Below are 23707 nucleotides of genomic sequence, written 5' to 3'. Positions count from 1 at the left end.
CGCTGTCCTTTCTGAAACGTCTAAAGCCTGGCACTCTAAATAGCCATTCCTGCCCCTGAGCCACCCACGTTACTGTAATGGCCACAACATTATAGCTGCAAGTACTGATCCACACTCTAAGCTCATCCGCTTTGTTCATGATACACCTTGCATTAAAATAGACACATCTCAAACGATTAATCTGAGTGCATCCCTTCTCTATCACCTGCCTATCCTCCCTCTCACACTGCCTACAAGTTTTCTCTAATTGTGAGCCAACCGCCCCTTCCTCTGTCTCTTCAGTTCGGTTCCCACGCACCCCCCACCAATTCTAGTTTAAACTCTCCCCAATAGCCTTAGCAAACCTCCCTGCCATGATATTAGTCCCCCTTGGATTCAGGTGCAACACATCCTTATTGTACAGGTCACACCTGCCCCATAAGATGTCCCAATGATCCAGAAATCTGAATCCCTGCCACCGGCTCCAATCTCTCAGCCACACATTTATCCACCACCTCACTCTATTCCTATACTCACTGTTGCATGGCACGGGCAGTAATCAAGAGATTACTACTCTTGTAGTCCTGCTTCTCAGCTTCTTTCCTAACTCCCTGTAGTTTGTTTTCAGGACCTCTGTTTTTGTGTCCACAGAATTGCCTGTCTAACCCCCTAACTACAGAGTCCCGTATCAATGCTGCCATCCTCTTCCTTTCCCTATCCTTCTGAGCCACAGGGCCAGACTCTGTGCCAGAGGCACGGCCACTGTTGCTTTCCCCAGGTAGGTCATTCCACCCCACCCCCAACAGTACTCAAACAGGACTACTTATTGTTAAGGGAGACAGCCACAGTGATACTTTCTAGTATCTGACTCTTGCCCTTCCCTCTCCTGATTGTTACCTACTTATCTGTCTCCCGAGGCCCCGGTGTGACTACGTGCCCATTGCTCCTATCACCTCCTCACTTCCCCTGTCCAGACTAAGGTCATCGAGCTGCTTCTCCAGTTCCCTAACACGATTCCTAAGGAGTTGCAGCTCGACGCACCTGGCACAGATGTGGCTGTCCAGGAGGCTGGGAGTCTCCCAGACATTCCACCTCCTACACCCAGTACAGAACACCAGCCTTGCAGACATACTTCCTATTCCTATTCATTCTTCTTCACAAGTAACTTACCTCGCCTCGACCCTTTATTGCTGAAGCCCTGTTGAGCCAAAGCCCTCCAACTCTGACTCCCTCTACTCTGATGCCCACTCTATAAAGCTGTCTTCTTTTAAAATTCTTCCCGCCAGTCTAACTCACTGACGTCCACGCACCTGCTCAGTTGTGCCTTGATCATGTGCCTCCAAGTACTCTGTTGGAATATTAGACTCCAACATCTTCTCAACCACTGAAGTTGAGCTAACAGGTCTATCATTTCCTTTCTTCTGCCTCCCTCCCTTCTTAAAGAGTGAAGTGACATTTGCAATTTTCTAGTCCCTCTGACCCATTCCAGAATCTAGTGATTCTTGAAAGATCATTACTAATGCCTCCCCAATCTTTTTAGCTACCTCTTTCAGGATCCTGGCATGTGGCCCATCTGTTCCAGGTGAGTTACCTATCTTCAGAACTTTCAACTTCCCATGCACCTTCTCCTTAGTAACAGTAAGTACAGTCACTTCTGCCCCCTGGCACTCTCAAATTTCTGGCATACTGCTGGTGTCTTCCACAGTGAAGACTGGCGCAAAAGACTTATTCAGTTCATCCGCCATTTCTTTGTCCCACATTGTTACCTTGCCAGCATCATTTTCCAGGGGTCCAATATTCACTCTCACCTCTCTTTCGATTGAAAAGGATCTTGGCAATTGTAGGGATGACTTGCAGTGGACTGATAAGCTTGAGAATGTAGATATTAAGAAAGAGGATGTGCTGGAACTTTTGGAAAGCATCAATTTGGATAAGTGACCGGGACCGGACGGGATGTACCCCAGGCTACTGTGGGAAGCGAGGGAGGAGATTGCTGAGCCTCTAGCAATGATCTTTGCATCATCAATGAGGACGGGAGAAGTTCCAGAGGATTGGAGGGTTGCAGATGTCGTTCCCTTATTCTAGAAAGGGAGTAGAGATAGCCCAGGAAATTATAGGCCAGTGAGTCTTACTTCAGTGGTTGAAAAGTTGATGGAGAAGATCCTGAGAGGCACTTATTGAGAAAGTAAGGAGGTATGGGATCCAAGGGGACATTGCTTTGTGGATCCAGAACTGGCCTGCCCCCAGAAGGCAAAGAGTGACTGTAGACGGGTCATATTCTGCATGGAGGTCAGTGACCAGTGGTGTGCCTCAGGGATCTGTTCTAGGACCCTTACTCTTTGTGATTTTTAGAAATGACCTGGATGTGGAAGTGGAGGGATGGGCTAGTAAATTTGCTGATGATACAAAGGTTGGGAGTGTTGTGGATAGTGTGGAGGGCTGTCAGAGGTTACAACGGGACATTGATGGGATGTAAAGCTGGACTGAAAAGTGGCAGATGGAGTTCAACCCAGATAAGTGTGAGGTGGTTCATTTTGGTAGGTCAAATATGATGGCAGAATATAGCATTAATGGCAAAAGTCTTGGCAGTGTGAAGGATCAGAGGGATCTTGGGGTCCGAGTCCATAGGACACACAAAGCTGCTACGCAGGTTGACTGTGTGGTTAAGAAGGCATACAGTGCATTGGCCTTTGTCAACTATGGGACTGAGTTTAAGAGCTGAGAGGTAATGTTGCAGCTATATAGGACCCTGGTCAGACCCCACTTGGAGTACTGTGCTCGGTTCTGGTCGCCTCACTACAGGAAGGACGTGGAAACCATAGAAAGGGTGCAGAGGAAATTTACAAGGATGTTGCCTGGATTGGGGAGCATGCCTTATGAGAATAGGTTGAGTGAACTTGGCCTTTTCTCCTTGGAGCGATGGAGGATGAGAGGTGACCTGATAGAGGTGTGCAAGATAATGAGAGGCATTGATCATGTGGATGGTCAGAGGCTTTTCCCCAGAGCTGAAATGGCTAGCACAAGAGGGTATAGTTTTAAGGTGCTTGGAAGTAGGTACAGAGGAGATGTCAGGGATAAGTTTTTTATGCAGAGAGTGGTGAGTGTGTGGAATGGGCTGCTGGCAGCAGTGACGGAGGCGACGGTAGGATCTTGTAAGAGACTCCTGGATGGATACATGGAGCTTAGAAAAATAGAGTGCTGTGGGTAAAGCCTAGATAGTTCTAAGGTTAGGGACATGTTCGGCACAGCTTTGTGGGCCGAAGGGCCTGTATTGTGCTGTATATTGTCTATGTTTCTATTATATATTTGAAAAAACTTATCGTATTCTTTTTCATATTTTTGGGTAGCTTACCTTCATATTTCATATTTTCTCTGTTTATGGCTTTTTTAGTTGCATTCCTTTGGTTTTCAAAAATTCCCCAATCCTCTAGCTTCACACTAATTTTTGTTATATTTTATGCCCTCTCTTTTTCTTTTATGGTGTCCTTGATGTTCATTAGCCATGGTTGCCTCATCCTTTCTTGATCTTCATCTTTGTGATGTATCTATCCTGAGCCTTCTGAATTGCCCCCATAAATTTCAGGTATCGCTGTTCTGCTGTCATCCCTGCTCGTGTCTTCTTTCAATCATCTTTGGCCAGCTCCTCTCTCATGCCTCTGTAATTCCCTTTACTCCACTGTAATACTGATACATCAAACCAGGGGATCATTGCTAAGTCAATGAGAAGTGTAGAAGGGGTATCAAAAGAATCATTAGGCATATTCAAAAATGATGAGGAGCCAGTCTACTGAAGCAGCATACTTAACAGTAAAAACACTGCACAATAAACAGAGAAAAGCAATCTCATAACCAATGGAACTAGTTATAGTTCTGCACATTCACGACATCTAGTCACGGATGATGGTGGAAAATTAAACAGCTAAGAGGACGAGGAGACTTACATTACAAGAGAAGGCAATATCCTGGAAATAATACTTCAGAAGCAACTGTTTTGTCTAGCCAAGGTGTTTCAATTCAGTTACACTCCTGGCATGTATCTGTTAATGTGAAAAATTGCCCAGGAATGTCCTCTTCACAAAAAGGAGAAATTCAACTTGCCTGCTACCACCTATGAAGGAAGATAAATACTCATTTTAATGTTAATTGGGGAGTTGAAGAATAACAAGAATTTTATGATTAAAGAGTGTGAAGGAAACTGAAAAAGAGATTCATAGACAAATGAGGGGTTCATGCTATCTTAACTAGCACTGATTGTGGCAAGTTTGTCATTGTCATTCTCCTAATTAGAGGGTATCCCAGTGTGTAGATATCTTGATTTATGGAAAGCAGACTTTACACAAATTATCACATGCATTTTTCAGTATAGTATTTTTAATATTAAAATATTTTATGTTCATTAATGACTGTATAATGTTCAGTATATATTCCATTAGTTCAATTATTATTAGTGTTAGGTGAATATTTGATAAAATGAAAGAATTCTGACAAGTGTTCAATTTCAAGTATAATTGTCATTCAACCATATACATAAATATAGCCAATCAAAACAGTGTTCCCCAAGTGTATGTAGAGTGATACAATATGATAGTTGGTTCTTCACTTGCGAAGTTCAGGAGGGAAAATCTCCATTGCTGTAGGACTTTTCTTCCCGCCTGCGCTGTGCAGGTTTATAGTAAGGATTGGTGTGCGTGGACCAATTCCACTCTTTAGGCCGGGGAATGTTCCACAATGGCACAGCAAGCTGCAATGACCACAGCAACCGCAAGACTGTAGGTTGACTATTGGAGTTTTCCTTCTAAGTAGACTGCCTCGCAAGGCTAACAAGTCACATCTACCCGGGTTTGGAATCAGAGTTGTCCTTCTAGGCTGGCTGCCAGCCAAGGCTGATAAGTCCAGCCTGCCCACCCAGGTATACCACTGAACACTGAGTTGCACCATGACATAGCAAACTCAGTAAGAACAGGGATGTCATGTGAAGGCATTGCTATGGGCACAGTAGTATAGGAAAGGCCATATGCGAGTGATCTCCTGCATTGCAAACCGAACAGTGGACCTGTGGCGATAACTACACCTGGAAAGGCAAGGCTGTGGGGGGTGCTTCAGCTTCCTTAATTGAGCAGGACGTCCAGCCCAGAACTCACCCATCCCCAATACAATATGGGTGGCTGTAGAAAACACATTTCTGACTTATGAAGGAATTGATTTATGGACAATAGTCTGGATAGAACCTTTATGTAATCTGGTATACTGCCCGTATACTGATTTTCTTTTTTGTGATCATGGGTTATCAAATTGCATGGTGGCAATTATTCTAAATTTAAAGGCCACATCTGATTAGTGAAAATTTTGGAATTTTTCAAACTATTGTATACAGGAAAAGTTAAATAAAATGACTGGCTTGAGAACTGTCTCATGCCTTGGTCCAAAGTGAGCTAAACTTTGGAATGCAGCTGGGATTGGATATGTGGCTGAAGCAAAATACTGGATATGTAGAGAGCAAAATATTTGGAATACAAGAGGTACTGTATAATAAAGTTTTTTCAAGGAATCTATTGAATTCAAAGGGAGTGGGTGATAAAACCCAGCAAGTTTCAGTTTGTGTGTTTGAGCTTGTGAAAAGAAATTTAAAACACCTAGAGCTGGGGACTAGAATGTATGTTTAATTTTTTTTTGACAAACTCAAACGTTCAATCTGAAACTTGTACTTTATTACCCACTGGCTTTATACTCAAAGAATATTCACTGAGAAAATTTAGTATCCCACAGTGCATCATGAAAAATAAGTAACATAAAAGTGCATTTGGGTATTAATCTATAGTCTGAAAAAAGATGCTAATCTGGCATTACCAAAACTCAAAGAGTGCTGGATTATATAAATTTTTGATTCACACAAACAGTCATTCCAGAATGTCAAAGCATATTCTTTATTTACCTATGGATCTTTAATTAATAGGAACTGGATGATCAAATGAAGTATCTAAAAGACAAGAAGTTTAAGAAGACTGAAGAGCTTTATTCCATTAATGAGGAAGTCAAAACAGCTACAAACCAAACATCAGGAAATAAGGCAACACTCCGCAGTCTCAATAGCAGAATTGACAAACTTGACCACGAAGGTATTAGACAGCAGGAAGTCATCTATAACCAGGTAACCACAGGCATATTGTTATCCATATTGCTCTGCTGTATAATGTTATAGATGAAACACTCTGGTTCAGTCGGCTGCGTTGTTATTATTATTATTATTATTATTATTCCTCCCCCTCCCCCTCCCCCTTCCCCTTCCTCTTCTTCTTCTATTTCCGGCTGTTTAGATGCATCTAGGCGTATTACAACCCTCCGCAGGATGTATAATTCATTATAGAACTTCAAGGAGCTCAAATTCTCGAATACAGCCTAGTCTCACATATAAACTGAATGATAGACTCTTCAATCAGATGTTGATTCTCTTGATGGCTAAACAAAGATTTAATAGAAAACCAAAATAAATTGAAGCCAGATGGCCAGATGGCTGCGTAAGTCTCGGGAAGACAATTTCTGGCCTTGCCAAACGCGTGAGATTGAGGCGCGAGCCAACCCCAAAACCCTGTTTGTGTGCATGCTGCGTGATTCGTTACCCTGTTACAAATCAGTACCACGGAATAATAGACAGTACACAGCATACAATCAAAAGGTTTAGCTTTATAATTCTTAATTTAACTAAAGGGTTAGTAAAGAAAGAACAAAACAAGAAAAGAGCCCATTTTAATGAAACAGTCTAATGTGCACAAGTTGGAGCTCACGGTTTCCCCTTCGCCGAACCTCCTTCGATCTCACCCCCGGCTTCATCAAATTACGGCCCTACTCCGGGTCTAATCCTATGACCTCTTCTCTCTTCTTTTCCCTAACAAAAGCCCCAAGCCCAACCTTAGTGTCCCTCACCAGAGAAACCTCCCCTTAATCTGGCCATCCCAATTGGATGGCACACAATTCACCTATCTCTCATCTTCAACAGTAACCCAAACAAGCAGCTTGCACAGAACAGCACAAATGAAAAACGGAACAGCATAACAGTAAAAAAATAAGAACCAGGGTAATGCATAGATAACAATTTTTCCAGATGTTTTTGTTGTCATATAATAGTAAATGAGTTTAAATATTTTTGTATTAAGTAATCTGCTAATTAAATGTGCTGACGATACTATATTGATTGGCCTTATCTCAGATAATAACAAGGCAGCATACAGAGAAGAAGTCATCACCCTGACATAGTGGTGTCAAGAAAACAACCATTCCCTCAATGTCACAAAAGCAAAGGAGCTGGTTGTGAACTACAGGAGGAATAGAGACAGGCTAACCCCTATTGACATCAATAGATTTGGAGTTGAGAGGGTGAACAGCTTTAAGTTCCTCAGCATACACATCATCGAGGATCTCACGTGGTCTGTACATATCAGCTGTGCTGAGAAAAAAACACATCCGTTAGTCCCATGAGACCATGGATTTGCACCTTGGAGGGTTTCCAGGACGCAGGTCTGTGCAAGGTTGTATGGAAGACCAGCAGTCGCCCATGCTGCAAGTCTCCCCTCTCCACGCCACCGATGTTGTCCAAGGGAAGGGCATTTGGACCCATACAGCTTGGCACCGGTGTCATCGCAGAGCAATGTGTGGTTAAGTGCCTTGCTCAAGGACATACACGCTGCCTCAGCCAAGGCTCGAATTAGCGACCTTCAAGTCACTAGATGAATGCCTTAACCACTTGGCCACATGCCAACACGAGAAAAGCACAACAGCGCCTCTTTCACCTCAGACGGTTGAAGAAGTTTGGTATGGGTCCCCACATCTTAAAGAACTGTATTTATTCAATCGCGGGACCCTGAAGAGAGTGGTGCGAATAAGCCAGCGTATCTGTAGATGTGACCTTCCCACTATTCAAGAAATTTACAAAGACAGGTGTGTAAAAAGGGACCGAAGGATTATTGGGGACCTGAGTCACCCCATCCACAAACTGTTCGAACTGCTACCATCTGAGAAATGGTACCGCAGCATAAAAGCTACGGGACAGCTTCTTCCATCAGGCTATCAGATGGATTAATTCACGCTGATTGATACAATTGTATTACTATAAATTGCACATTTAGACGGAGACATAACATAAAGATTTTTACTTCTCATGTATATGAAGGATGAAGTAATAAAGTCAATTCAATTCAAGAAAGGATTCTGGTGCATTAGGCATGCAAAAACAGTTGTATAGATGTCATCAGTCAATGGAATATTTTGATGCAAGTTATAATAACTTTAAAAAGCTGTGCCTGATGGGATAGTTTTATCTCCAGTTTACAATAACTGGACAATGATGCTACAATCAAATAATAATGATATATTATTGTTTCCACTAAATGTTAGTTTGAAAAAAATACAAACATGTTATCTGAAATATCAATTTCTAGCAGCGAAGGGTTTTGTAATGCTATGGCCTGTTGACCAAAGACAAACTGCTAACAGTTTTGTACTCTGGCTTCATGCACAACACGCTGAAGGAACTCAGCAGGTCGGGCAGCATCCGTGGAAACGAACAGTCAACGTTTCGGGCCGAGACCCTTTACCAGGACCCAAGACCCTTTGGTCTCGGCCTGAAATGTTGACTGTTCATTTCCACGGATGCTGCCCGACCTGCTGAGTTCCTTCAGCGTGTTGTGCGTGTTGCTTTGACCCCAGCATCTGCAGAGTATTTTCTGTTTGTACTCTGGCTTTACATCCACTGGATCAATATTGCCCAAACTCATTTAATATCACTTAAATAGATTTTTTTTCAATCTGTGGCCTGAGTGCAAGCATAGACTAAAACATTTAAGGCCACTATAAGAATCCACAATACAAAATATTTCTGCAGTGTTTATTTTTCAGATCTTAATGTTTTTTGTCCTTTTTACCATAGATACTTTAACTTGGATGCTCTTGCAGATGCATGCTTGGCTCCCTGTATCTTGAAAAAACTTCTACTGGCCATAATATTTACATAAAGTTTTGTACTATATCCAATAATACAAATGATTTTTTGACAAACATATTAATTCTGTGATTCCACATTTTTGATAACTTCAAAAAGTCAAGCTATACAGCATTCAAATTTATCTCAGACATTAAGCACCAAAAATCTTATTAATCAATAGATACTGAGGTGAATAACAATAATGGCTTTCATTATATTAATAATTGACATTGGCAAAGAATTTTCTAGTAAATACTGACATTTTCACTGACAACTGACCACATTGATTAACACAAATGCAGACAAATGTTGGGATTCCTGCATGAGCATGCAGTTAACAGACTTACTGGCAAAGTTTTACTGCTTGTTTTCCAAAGGGTTCAGTGGCAGAGCTATATCTTGCATAGATTCAAAAGAATTTATGCTGACCACAGATTCAGCATAAATTGTATGGATTGGTTAATGTTTATTAATTGTTTTAATTTATTATGGTTTATTTCTTATTTAAATAAAAAAAATTCTTTCCAGCCTTTTAAATTGTTTATTAGTTTGTAAAATTTTCTGAATTGCAGACACATTGTAAGAGCTGAACAGTGAGGGTAATGTGGAGGGACATCACTCCGTTGATGTCTTAAGTAATTTTGTATAAGTATTTAAGGTTTATCACTGTTCAAAATAATTAGAACGAACTCATTGTTCTTGTTTTTAATCACAAATGAGAAAATCTGCAGATGCTGGAGATTGGAACAACACACACAAAAAGCAGCATTTTGTGTGTGTTCTTGTTTTTATCCTTTTTTTGTGTGATGTGGTTATTGTGTGTATGGCCAGCATTCATTGCTCTTCACTAACCACCTTTGAAAAGTTAATGGTAAGACACCATTGTGAGTCATTGTAGCCCTTCTGTAAAAATATTCACATAATACTTCTGAGTAGGGAGTTCCATGATTTACACAATGAAGAAAAAGTTATTTATTTTGTGATCAGGTAATGTGTCTTGGAAGGTAACATGCAGATGGTATTCTCTCGTGCCTTCTACATAGTGTATGTCATAAGTATAGAAGAAATAGGTTAAGAAACTTCTGTTAGAGTGTCATAGTCAAGTATAGATCATTTTTTGACAATACAGCCAATGTATAGAGAATAAATGTTTGGAGTCCAACCAAAAATGTTACACAAAGATCCTGAAAAATTCCATTTAAAAAAGGCCCAACTGAAACTTTACATTAGCAGTGACTCAAGCTGATGACTGGATTTTTAGTTAAAATCAAGGTGTATATATATATATATATATATATATATAGCCAGGTGCAATGATAAATAGTCCATTGTAGTGCAAAGTGGTCATTGTGTTGTGTACTAAGGTAGTAATTAGTATTGGTTTAACAGCTGAATGCTTGAAGAGAGGTAACTGTTCTTGAACCAGGTGGTGTGGGACTTCAGCCTTCTGTACTTCCTCCCTGATGGTAGCTGCGAGATGGTGGCATGGGCTAGATGGTGGAGATTTTTGATGATAGATGTTGCAGCTACTTTTAAACTCCAAAAAATACTAATTGAATTCAAGGAATGGATACAAGATAAACTTGAATAAAATGTTTTCTTTCTGTACATTTGCTATACACTTCACCTGAGAAAAAGTTATTCAAAACTAACAAAGCTAAAATGTGACTTTCACTGGAACACACACAAAATGCTGGAAGACCTCTTCAGGTCACACAGTATTTATGGAAATGATAGCAAGAGGATAAGATGGCAGCGCGTGCAGCTCTCCGATGAAATGATATCGTATCTGTTAAGTAGGGGCCGTGGACAATTCTGAATTGATGAAGACAGACGTGAGAAGCAGAGGAACATCTGAAGAAATTTCTGAAATGCCTGGTTCGCTGCTGTTGTTACTGTGCGTTCGAGAATCTCCGGAGGGTAGGCCCCAAAATCCCCGGCTTTGCCTGCTGCTGGTGACTGAGGCTGAGGTCGAAGCGTTCGGATAGAGATGGTGCTCAATGCCCTGTGTCAGAAGGCTGATCAGAGCTCGATGTTTTCGGACAGCTCAGAGTTGGACTATGGTCGGGCATGGCAGGGAGAGTTTTCTTCCTTCTCCCGTCTGTGTGAGATGTGGGACTTTCGAGAAACTTTTTGAACTTTTTTACTGTGCCAGGGACTGTTCTTCATCAAGTTATGGGACTGTTGCACTGTTGTAACTATATGTTATAATTAAGTGGTTTTGTTAGTTTTTCAGTCTTGGTCTGTCCTGTGTTTTTGTGATATCACACCAGAGGAATATTGTATCATTTCTTAATGCATGCATTATGAAATGACAATAAAAGAGGACTGCGTGTCCTCATAATCTAAAAAACTACTCAATATTTTGGGTCGAGACCCTTCAGCAGGACTGTTAATTTGAGATATAATATTTGCATAAATGGTATAGGAGTTATCTTGACCTCAAGGATTAGGTTTAAAATTCAAGTTTCAGATGTTGTGAAAGAATAACTACCCTGTTTTTCTATCAGGGCTTATCTTTCTTGTAATCAAACCTTCCTTGCTGAGACCAAAATTAGAAAATTATTCTTCAGTATCATTTTCAATTTCATCATATTGTGCACATTTATGTAAAAATGCATTAATTTCTGTCATCATTTGAAAAGCAGGTGACTTCAGTGAGTCATCATATACTTAACAAAAATAGACCATTTTGCACTTAACTCAAAGGCTGCTTTCAAATTTTAGGAATATCAGTACTGTATAACAGATGATTTAAGGCAGAATTTTATCCCTTTTACATTTGTACAAAATATATTGACCACCGATTAAATTTCACAGTGGTTGATACCAGAGACTGGAACACGTTGAAGAATGCACAGTTGGTGACTTGCACTTCTGAACACTACTAGCAGCAACAAATGAAAAAACAATTTCTTTCCTCTGGTAAAATAAAAGTAAAGTATACTTGACTGGGTTGATGAAATATATATTCTCTTTTGATAGGATTTTCAGATCCAGCAGCTAGAACAAAGGCTGGCCAAGTTAGAAGGAAATGTGAGCCATAATGAAAAAGAGATTTTGGGAGATAAGGTGGAAGAACTCACAAAGACTTTAGAAGAGAAGAAGAGCACAGTGAACCTATTGAATTCACAACTTAAGAAACTCCAGGTAATTAATCTGTATGTAGAGACTCATTTATTTATTTATTGAATGATTGATTGATTGAGATAGAGCATGGGATAGGTGCTTTAACCATGCCACCCAACAACCCCAGATTTAACCCTTGCCAAACCAAGGGACAATTTACAATGACCAATTAACCTACTAACTTTTTTATAGATGCACCGTAGAAAGCATTCTTCTAGGGTGCATCACAACGTGGCATGGAAGTTGTCCTGTCCAAAACCGGAGGAAGCTGCAGAAGATTGTGAACACAGAACAGCACATCACACAAACCAATCTTCTGTCTGTGGACTCACTTTACACCGCACGCTGTCGGAGCAGTGCTGCCAGGATAATCAAGGACACGATCCACCCATCCAACATACTTTTCGTCCCTCTTCCCTCTGGCAGAAGGCTCAGGAGCTTGAAGACTCATACAGCCAGATTTGGGAACAGCTTCTATCCAACTGTAATAAGACTACTGAACGGATCATGACCCGGATCTGGACCGTACCCTCCAAATATCCGGACCTGCCTCTCGGTTTTTTTGCACTACCTTACTTTCCATTTTTCTATTTTCTATTTATGATTTACAATTAAAAATTTTTAAATTTACTAATTTTAACTATTTTTATTATTTAATATTTGTAATCCAGGGAGTGGGAAGCGCAGAATCAAATATCACTGTGATGATTGTACGTTCTAGTACCAATTGTTTGGCAACTATAAAGTACAAAGTATGTCTTTGCACTGTGGGAGAAAAACGGAGCAATGCACATACTCCTTACAAACAATGGCAGGAATTGAACCCCGGTCACTGGTACTGTAAAGCATTGTGCTAACCATTACTCTACCTTGTCAATTTTAGCAGACTCACTTTCATCGACTGAATATTTTCATGTTGTTTATCTTTTCAGAATATCTCTAATTTCACATTGTGTAATTGATTTAAATAAAAATTGTTTGTTTCATCAGAATATTAAGTGATTTGCTGAGTTGTTAAGTAGCAATCTATATAATACTAAAACTTTCATGCTCTGTCTGTTTGTCTGTTTGTGACCTCCAGTTAGCGCAAACAGTGCATTACAGCGGCACTTTTTTTGACTAAATCGAATTAAAATGTGCTAACTTACAGAATGCAGGTTCAGGGTTATATATACGTATAAAATTGCTCATTCACAAAAATCAACAGGCTCCCTTTTAACCCAAGAACCGATCCGCCATCATAGAAATCAGGACGCGACAGCCTGACGCATGCGCATGGCCAGCCTCAGCAGCGACACCTAACGGAGCAAAAGGGCAGGGCAGCTCTATTTCGAGGGGTCACATTCTGCTAATCACCATCAGCATGTGCAGGATTGGGACAGATCTAACTGCCACCCATCGATAAGAGATAATTAAATCTTATTGTAATGACATACTTCGAGACACCCATAAAGCCCTTTGCTGCAGTCAAAGGACAGCGGTGACTATATCACCATTTAGGAGAGCGCTAACCACATCATCAACAATAATCAGTGTCCTTTGGTGTTACTGCTTTGTATCTTCTATCCAGCATTAGGGTAAAAAAAAAAGTCAGCCTAATTATGCCGCGTGGTCAAGAGATGATGCCAAACGTCATCGGGAAGCAGCAAGGAGAGGGAGAGAACAAGAATCGGATGAGGCCGCATGACTCCAAGATCAAAGAGTCAGAAGAAAAAAAAGATGAGAGAAGAAGAGACAGAGGAGGAGAGGCATGCATGTCTCCAGGATCAGAGACAAACAACAAACAGCAGAAGAGATGAAGAAACGGGGGATGGAAGGACCGCACATCTCCAGAATGACTACGAGATGCACAAGGGTGGCAGATAAACCAGAAATGATGCCATCAAAAGTGTCATTTGTTAAATGAGGAGCAGCTACATTTGCTTTGCTATGCATCGTTCTTCTTTAATAAACTCAGGTTTTCTACTTCAATTTCCAAAGCAAAGCGATACCAATAGCATTCAGGAAAATTTAATGTTCATTCTGGTCACATCAGACTTCTTCTCTCAAAGGGTGCCCCAATGGGTCACCCCGTTGTCTAGTATCCAATAAAATACAGATTTACAAGCATGTGAAGCATCAACAATATTTGAACTTCTAATGAAAAAATATGTTGAATGAACACATGAAATTGAAAGCACTAAGAGCAGTAAAACACCCCGTAGTAAAGAATGTATTAGTTGTAGCTCAATTATCCACAAAGCTTATGAAGCTCCTGGCTTTCAATGAAAATTGTTCTAGCTTCAGGCCACACTTCACAAATAATTGTGATAATTTTTGGGCTGCAGATCTAAGGAAAGATGTGCTGGCCCAGGAGAGGGTCCAGGGGAGGTTCACAAACTTATTAAAAATAGTCATAGACGAGTGTGTCACCACAAAATTGTTTAGTCTTCCCCAGCTAGAAACCCTGAAGGAACCATGAGATCTGCAATCTGCTGAGGGCCAGATCAGAGGCATTCAGGTCTGGCAACCAATGACAATACCAAAGATCCAGGAATGATATCTGGAAAGCCATCACAAGAGCAGTGGCAGTTTTGGACTAAACTTGAATCAATGAAGAATGCTTGATAATTGTGGAAGGGCTTGATTGCTATTACCTCGTATAAACTGAAACCAAGAAATGTAGGTGTGAAAAAGGTTTCACTTCCAGATTATCTCAATGCCTTCTATGCTCACTTAAACCATCAAAACATCAATGAACCTTCATGAACTGCCACAACCTCAGCTAACTCTGTAATTTTAGTCTCTGAGACCGACATGGAGCCTCCTTCGGGAGGCTGAATGCGCGGGAAACATCAGGACCAGATGGGGTACCTGGCTGAGTACTAAAGAACTGTGCTGATCAACTGGCTGAAGTGTTCACTTTTAACACTTTTAGGTGACCGCTTCAGCAGTCTGAGGTACCACCTGCTTCAAGCAGGTTTCAATTATACTGGTACCTAAGAAGAGCATGGTCACCTGCCTCAGTAATTATCATCCAGTAGCAATTACATACACTATGATGAAGTGTTTTGAGAGGTTTGTGATGAAACATAACTCCTGCTTGAGAAGCCATTTGGATCTGCTCCAATTTGCCTAACAGCACAACAAATTTATAACAAGTGCCATCTCATTGACTCTTCACTCAACCCAGGAACATCTGGACAGCAAAGATGTATATATCAGGATGTTCTTTACTGTCATGCACAAAATGCTGGAGAAACTCAGCTGGTCAGACAGCATCTATGGAAAAGAATACTGTTACATGCTCAAGGAGATCTGTTTTTTTTGTGAGAATGATGTAATGGTCTTTTGGAGGTCACCTGATGTGATTTTCCCGCCGATGTGAGGTCACGTGATGACACGTGCCCCCTGTGACTAAATAAGAGTTGACTCAGATGACGCAGTAGGTTTTTGAGTTTGTAGATTTCCGGGTAGAACGTGTTGTGCCTCCGTTTCTGTTGCATGTTTGTTTTTGTGACGCAGTTTCATTTTTAAAACGGAAGGTGCGTTCTCTTACATGGTATTGTATTTGGACTGGAAATTTGTGGCTGGAAGTGCCAATTTACTCAATTCCAACAGTTTTGAAGGGAGAGTGAAGAATTCATCAAAGTGAGGGATCGCGAGAAGTCAGCATCGTTTGGCAGTTTAATAAAGAATCGACCTTATTGAGTCTTCGTTGGAGAGAACCTGCATCGAGATAACTCTTGCAATAGCGCAATGAGTTCATGCAAAAAGGCTGTCTCTCTCTAAAGGAATTTAAGGTCAGGCGATTTTAAACTGTTTATTTTCGACATCGGGAATCCTGTGGACAGAACCAGCAGTAAAGTTACGCCTGTGAAGAAATCGTTCTCCAGAGAAGTCTCTCCCAATTGAATGTGTAAAATTGTTGGACTTTTGAAGTTATCGCTTTAAGAACTGTATCTGACTGTATCGCTTTAAAAACTGTTTTCGCATTTAATGCTTTAAGAACCAGAGCCGAGTGGCAAGTTGGTGAACGGCTGCGTGCCTGTTAACCTCCGGTTAAAGTTTTCCTTTGTTTTTTTTCCTTATCGTTTATACGTGTTTAATAAATGTTTGGTTGTTTCTATATAACCAGTCTCGATTAATATTCATTGTTGCCGGTTACGTAACAATGCAGTCAATGTTTCAGGCCAAAATCCTTCAGCAGGACTGGAGAAAAAAAGATGAGGAGTCAGAGTAAGAAGGCGGGGGAAGGAAGAAACACAAGGTGATAGGGTAAACTGGGTGGAAATTGGTGAAGTAAAGAGTTGTGAAGTTGGTTGGTGAAAGAGATACAGGGCTGGAGAAGGGGGAATCTAACAGGAAAGGACAGAAGGCCATGGAAGAAAGAAAAAGGGGGAGGAGCACCAGAGGGAGATGATGGGCGGGCAAGGAGATAAGGTGAGAGAGGGAAAATGGGATGGAGAACAGAGAAGGAGAGGACATTACCAGAAGTTTGAGAAATCGATGTTCATGCCATCAGGTTGGAGGCTACCCAGTCGGAATATAAGATGTTGATCCTCCAACCTGAGTGTGGCCTCATCGTGACAGTAGAGGAGGCCATGGATGGACATGTTGGAATAGGAATGGAAAGTGGAATTAAAATGGGTGGCAATTGAGAGATCCTACTTTCTCTGGCAGACAGTAGTTACTCAGCAAAGCAGTCTCCCAATCTATTTTGGGTCTCACTGATATAGAATAGGCCACACCGGGAGCACCAGATACAATAAATGACCTCAACAGACTCACAGGTGAAGTGTCGCCTCACCTGGAAGGACTATTTGGGGCTCTGAATTGGAGTGAAGGTGGAGGTCTAGGAGCAGGTGTCGCACTTGTTCTGCTTGCAAGGATAAGTGCCAAGAAGGAGATCGGTGGAGAGGGATGACTGAACAAGGGAGTCACTTGGGGAGCAATCCCTGCAGAAAGCAGAAACTGGGGTGGGGGCGGAGGAACGGAAATAAGTGACTAACTTATAAGTAACTTTCTGACTAACAGACCCTAAACTGTTAAGTTAAGAATACCGGCGTGCCTCAAGGCAGTGTGCTGAGCCCTCTTCTGTACTCCCTTTTCACCTATGACTACGTTCCTGTACACAGTTCTAACTCCATAATCAAGTTTGCAGACGACACCACGGTTGCTGGCCTGATCAGAGGAGATGACAAGACGGCCTACAGGGACGAGGTCCAGCATCTGGCCGCGTGATGAGCCGATAACAACCTGGCCTTTAACACCCAGACCAAGGAGACTTCAGGGATGCTAGGAGCCACACTCATGCCCCCATCTACATCAATGGAGCTGTAGTGGAGCATGTATCAAGCTTCAAATTCCTTGGTGTCCACATTCCTGATGATCTCACCTGGTCTCTGAACTCCTCCATCCTGATCAAAAAGGCGCAACAGTGCCTTTATTTCCTGCGGAGCATCAAGAAAGCTCACCCCTGTCCCAGGATACTGACGGACTTTTACTGCTGTACCATTGAGAGCATACTCACCAACTGCATCTCAGTATGGTATGGCAATTGTCCCGTATCGGACTGCAAAGCAGTCCAGTGGGTGGTGAAAACTGCCCAGCGGATTATCGGCACCCAATTCCCCCACCATTGAGAACACCTACCATAAACACTGCCTGGGCAGGGCAAAAAGCATTATTAAGGATGCGTCTCACCCTAACCATGGACTTTTTATTCTCCTCCCATCCGTTAGGCGCTATAGGAGCCTCTGCTCCCGCACCAGCAGGCTCAGGAAGAGCTTCTTCCCTAAGGCTTTGACCCTGCTGAACCTCATATCACAGCGCTAAGCAGTATTGCACCCATATTGGACTGTCTCAGTACTTTTATATTTGTATGCTGTAGCACTTACTTTTTATTTGCAGTTATTTTGTAAATAATACTATTCTTTTGCACTTCTGGTCAGATGCTAATTGCATTTCATTGGCTTTGTATCTGTACTCGGCACAATGACAATAAAGTTGAATCTAATCTAATCTAAATGCTTGCTGTTGGGATCCCGCTGGAGATGGCGGAAGTTTCCGCCATTTGCAGATTCTCTCTTGTTTGCTCTTAATTGTCTACAGCTCAGCTTTCAATACTATCACCCCTCAAAGCTAATCAATAAGCTTCAAGACCTTGGCCTCAATACTTTCTTGTGCAATTGGATCCTGGATTTTCTCACTTGCAGACCCCAGTCAGTTTGGATTGGCAACAACAGCTCCTCCATGTTATCCATCAGCACAGGTGCACCATAAGGCTGTGTGCTTAGACCCCTGCTCTGCTCACATTATACTAATGACTGTGTGACTAAGCACAGCTCTAATGCAATATTTGACTTTGCTAATGACACCAATGGCGTTGGTTTAATCAAAGGTGTAATGAATCAGCATATAGGAGGGAGATTGAAAAGCTGGCTTGAGTGCTGCCACAACAAAAACCTCTCTCTTATTGTCAACAAGACCAAAAACACAGATTATTGACTTCAGGAGGAGCAAAGTCCTCATTGGGGGATCAGAGGTGGGCATTTTTAAATTCCTCGTTATTACTGTTTCAGAGGACCTGTATTGGGCACCGCACTTAAGTGCAATTATGAAGAAAGCATATCTGCACCTCTACTTCCTACGAAGTTTATGAAGATTCAGCATGACTTTCTAAAACTTCGACCAACTTCTGTAGGTGTGGTGGAGAATATATTGACTGGTTGCATCACAGCCTGGTATGGAAACACCAATGCTCTTGAATGGAAAATGCTACTAAAAGTAGTGGATACGTCTCAGTGCATCACAGTAAAGCCCTCCCCACCACTGAGCACATCTATATGGAGCGCTGTTCCAGGAAACCAGTATCCATCATCAGGGACCACCACCACCCAGGTCATGCTCTCGTTTCACTGCTTCTTTCAGGAAGAATGTACTGGAGCCTCAGACTCTCACCACCAGGTTGAGGAACAGATATTATCCCTCAACCATCAGGCTCTGAAATCAGTGGGGGTAGTTTCACTCAACTTCACTTGGCCCATCACTGAACAGTTCCCTCAACCTATGCACTCACTTTCAAGGGCTCTTCATCTCATATTCTTAATATTTATAGCTTATTTATTTTTATTATTATTATTTCTTTTTTCTTTTATATTTGTAGTTTGTTGTTTTTTGCACACTGGTTGTCTGCCCTGTTGAATGTAATCTTTCATTGATTCTATTATGGTTTTTGGATTTACTGAGTATGCCTGCAAGAAAACAAATCTCAGGGTTGTATATGATGCTATATATGTACTTTGATAATGTATTTACTTTGAACAAGAATGATTCCAGCAATGAAAAAGGGTTAACCTATGTGGAGTATTTGATTTCCATGGACCTGTACTTGATGGAGTTCAGAAAGATGAAGGGAGTTCTAACTGAATCCTGTTGGATACTGAAAGGCCTCTATAGAGTGGATATGGAGAAAATATTTCCATTAATAGGAGAGTCTAGGATGCGAGGGCTTGGCCCATTAAAATTTGTGGATCTGTGGGAGCCAAGTCATAGGGTGTATTTAAGGCAGAGGTTGATAGGTTGTTGATTGGTAAGGAGGGTTAAAGGTTATGGGGAGAGGATAGGAGAACATGGTTGAAAACAAAAATCAGCCATGATTGAATGGTGGATGGGCTGAGTAGATTCAGCTTCTATTTTTTGTTCCTTTTTTTTGGTGTGTGCCTGCATACATGCGAGTCTGAGCGTGCGTGCGCGTCTGTGCGTCTGCGAGTGCGTGCGTCTGTGGTAATGTCTTTTTCATGGCTTTTACAAGGCGCGGAGCAAGAGAGAGACTGTGTGGCAAGCCACTCCTCACACAGATATTTTCGCAGCATTTTTCCCTTTATTTTACGAGGTCGAGTTGTGATCTCGACACTCAACTTGGCACGGATGGAAAGTGTACTCGGGAGCAGACCCGACTGGTTTCAAACCCAGGAACCTCCACTCCCGGGTCCGGCGCCTACGTCACTGCGCCACCAGCCAGCCCTATATATTTTATGTTCTTACTATTAAATCATGGCTTCATTTGCTACTTCAAGCGGATGTCAAAAATTCATGGCAATCATTTGATGACGAGTAGTGTTATCCCACGTGCCAGAATAGAATTTATTCCTCACCAAATAGGCTGCAACAGTACAGCACTTGTGTATTGATGTAGATTTTCTGTGCAATTCTCTAGATTTGCTATCAAATGCTGCCACAAAACCATGACTAATTTTTTGACAATTAGGCAGAAAACAAATGAGCTGAGCCTTAAGCAGTTTTTCAGAAATCAGACTCATACACAGATATTGATGCCAATAGAATTTAGTTCACCAAATCTGAAAACAACAGGATGAAATTAGTAAGAATGACTGCAAGTTTGTTGGATAGTTATATGCCTTTGCTGATAGTTATACATATTTGCAGTTTTCAGCCCCAGAGGAAAATTGGTTATGTGGCTTCAATGTGATGTAATAACAGAAAAAATCTGTTTTGGTTGGTAGGCAAATAGAATCTGAGCCTTTCTCCTTTGAGAGGGAAAATAACCATGTGATAATCATTTTAACAGAATCTTTTCACTTGCTGATGATGAATATGGTATATTAGCCTCTGAATAAAATTCCTTTCCCAATTAAAAGCAATGAAAGAAGAAATGATGAGAAATATTTGCTCTGATGACATGTAATTGTTGGATGCACCATTAGTAGAGGATGAGAGATAGTAATGAAGACAAGGATCAATCCCAAATCCTTTCCCTCTTTGAACAATAATATTTTTACAATTGTCACTGCCAATTACTCTCATCATCATTCTTCTGTGCATATAAGGTCAAATATGATGGCAGAATATAGCATTAGGTCAAATATGATGGCAGAGTATAGCATTAATGGTAAAACTCTTGGCAGTGTGGAGAATCAGAGGGATCTTGGGGTCTGAGTCCATAGGACACTCAAAGCTGCTACACAGGTTAACTCTGTGGTTAAGAAGGCATGTAGTGCATTGGCCTTCATCAATCGTGGGATTGAGTTTAAGATCTGAAAGGTAATGTTGCAGCTATATAGAACCCTGGTTAGACCCCACTTGGAGTACTGTTCTCAATTCTGGTCGCCTCACTCCAGGAAGGACGTGGAACCCATAGAAAGGGTGCAGAGGAGATTTACAAAGATGTTGCCTGGATTGGGGAACATGCCTTATGAGAACAGGCTGAGTGAACTCGGCCTTTTCTCCTTGGAGCGACGGAGGATGAGAGGTGACCTGATAGAGGTGTACAAGATAATGAGAGGCATTGATCGTGTGGGTAGTCGGAGGCTTTTTCCCAGGGCCGAAATGGCTCACACGAGAGAGCATAGTTTTAAGGTGCTTGGAAGTCAGAACAGAAGAGATGTCAGGGATAAGTTTTTTACACAGAGAGTGGTGAGTGCGTGGAATGGGCTGCTGGCGGCGGCGGTGGAGGTAGAAACAATAGGGTCTTTTAAGAGACTCCTGGATGGCTACATGGAGCTTGGGCAAAATAGAGGGCTACGGGTAAAGCTTAGGTAGTTCTAAGGTAGGGACATGTTCTGCACAACTTTGTGGATCGAAGGGCCTGTATTGTGCTGTAGGTTTTCTATGTTAACTATATTTCTCAATGTTCCTCTTTCTGATGTAATTTTACACATAAAAAGTCATGTGAAGCTTCCTTCTAAGTTGCCTTGTTTGGCAATACAACTTGTAGATTCACTGACTCTTAAGTCAAAATGGTTGCTTTGTCTTTAAGTATCAACCAATTATTTCTAAATCTATTATTTTTCATCTTTTAATAAAAGTATTTCATGCATTCCAAATGTTTAACAATTTCATTTGGTGCACTGAAAATTATGCAGTTTGTATAAATAATGTTTTTAACTGTGTGGATTATGTGACAAGAACAAAAGTACATAGAACAAACCACGATTTGTTTCTCTTATTGCAGAATGATATTCAACATTTGAGGAGATACCTGGACAAGTGCAGAGAGGAGAAGATTGATCTGACCAGTAAAATAGAAGACATCCATCTTCACATTGATAATGGAGAAAAAGAATTAAAAAAGAACAAACTTGCTGAACAAGTAAGAAGAAATAACTAAAAATGTTAATTTACATAATGTTACTGGCTGTGATGAATAACTCAATAAACTCTTTAGTAACTCTGAATTCAAACAAATACTATTTATTTGTAGGTGGAATACAAGGAGAAATATAAATTTCTTACCTTACGGGGACCATAATGGTCCTTACAAGTAAAAAGCAATTAAGTTCATGGAACATTTGCAATCACACTGCATGGGCAACTCAGAGTTCCACTTTAATTCTCCTTCATACTCCCACTCTAACCTCAGTCACTGTTAACACCAGAAGGCCCCCCAATGTAAAGTTAAGAAACCCCATTTCACATACAGTTTCAGATAATGTGTTTCTTGCTTGTATCAGAACTAAAAATGGATTGTGCAGGTTATTTATGTGATATCCGTCTCTCAGTTTCTTGCTCCCCCGTAGCAGAGCCTGCTGAACATGTCCTAAGCTCTCTATTTTGCAAAATTTTAAGTTCCTGTGTTTGTATTGCAATTGTCCAATTGCCTTCATCTCATAGATTTTGTTAATTTTCTCTCACCTTAATCCATCGATGAAAGGGAAAACTTTACAACTTATTGCCTTGGCTTCTCTGGGTTTGGCCTTTTGGAGATGATTTATAGTTTCTTTGGATTAATTTGACCCAAATTTGCTGGCATGGAGAATAAAGTAAAAGAAAAATCCAAATCTGACATGTTTTGCTGATATTAGTGAAACATATATTTGGTCAAAATGATTGAAATTTCAGTGAAATTGTGAAAATATGTGGCTTTCGTAAATGCAGTTTAATTTGAAGCCAAACACAATGTGCCAGTAATAATGGTTCTTTCATTCCTGTCAAGCAACAAAAGAGTCACTTAACCATTAAATCTGTCAAAAATTATGGAAATGCTGTGCATCTGTTGGAGAAGAGGTTTAAATGCCAAGAGGAAAAGATTGTTTTGACATCATATACTGATATGCACAGCAATTTGATGAGAAATCTGCACAGGGCTACAATGGAAGACTGACACAAGTTTTATGGGAAAGTTCAGCTACTACCATGCAAAGAAAGTACAAATTAGCAATGTGAGGGTGAGGTCTTGCTCTTGGACAGAAATTCAGAATAATTTATGCAAATTTAACAATGACCACAGTGGTGGATGAAAGGAAGTTGTTAAAAATTATACAAAAGAAATGTTATTCTGTTACTGAACAATAATAAATTATTAAGCAAGTAATCAGCTGTAATATCAGCTAATATATTTAACTTACTTCATATGTGCTGTTATATTTCAAATATTCGTTTGACAGGATAGCTTCATAATGCCTTCTAAAAAATATTGATTTCTCTTCCATTAATGAATGTATGTTGGAAAATTTAAGCTTGAGACAGGCAAATAAAAGTTTTCCCATACACACCATCACGGCTTTCTGAGCATTTGTGCATAAATATCTATTTCATGGAAGTTTACCTAAAACCAGCCTCTTAGGTTCTCCTTCGTGTACTCAGCTTTTCATTTCCACCTAAATCCTTATGTACCGGTGAAAG

At 40.9% G+C, this 23707-nt stretch overlaps 1 protein-coding gene across 2 annotated transcripts in view; it reads left to right on the top strand.

Moving 5' to 3' along the window:
• ccdc39 (coiled-coil domain 39 molecular ruler complex subunit) overlaps positions 1 to 23707 on the top strand; it is a 115994-nt gene that overhangs the window by 27055 nt on the left and 65232 nt on the right. For both annotated transcript variants that reach the window (XM_063044854.1, XM_063044855.1), the window contains exons 10-12: positions 5933 to 6127; positions 11939 to 12103; positions 22038 to 22175. In XM_063044854.1, the coding sequence (XP_062900924.1) occupies positions 5933 to 6127; positions 11939 to 12103; positions 22038 to 22175 (498 nt within the window). The remainder of the gene's footprint in view (positions 1 to 5932; positions 6128 to 11938; positions 12104 to 22037; positions 22176 to 23707) is intronic.

This window comes from Mobula hypostoma, chromosome 4 (assembly GCF_963921235.1).
Source record: "Mobula hypostoma chromosome 4, sMobHyp1.1, whole genome shotgun sequence".
NCBI lineage: Eukaryota > Metazoa > Chordata > Chondrichthyes > Myliobatiformes > Myliobatidae > Mobula > Mobula hypostoma.
This window is presented reverse-complemented; position numbering and strand designations above follow the sequence as displayed.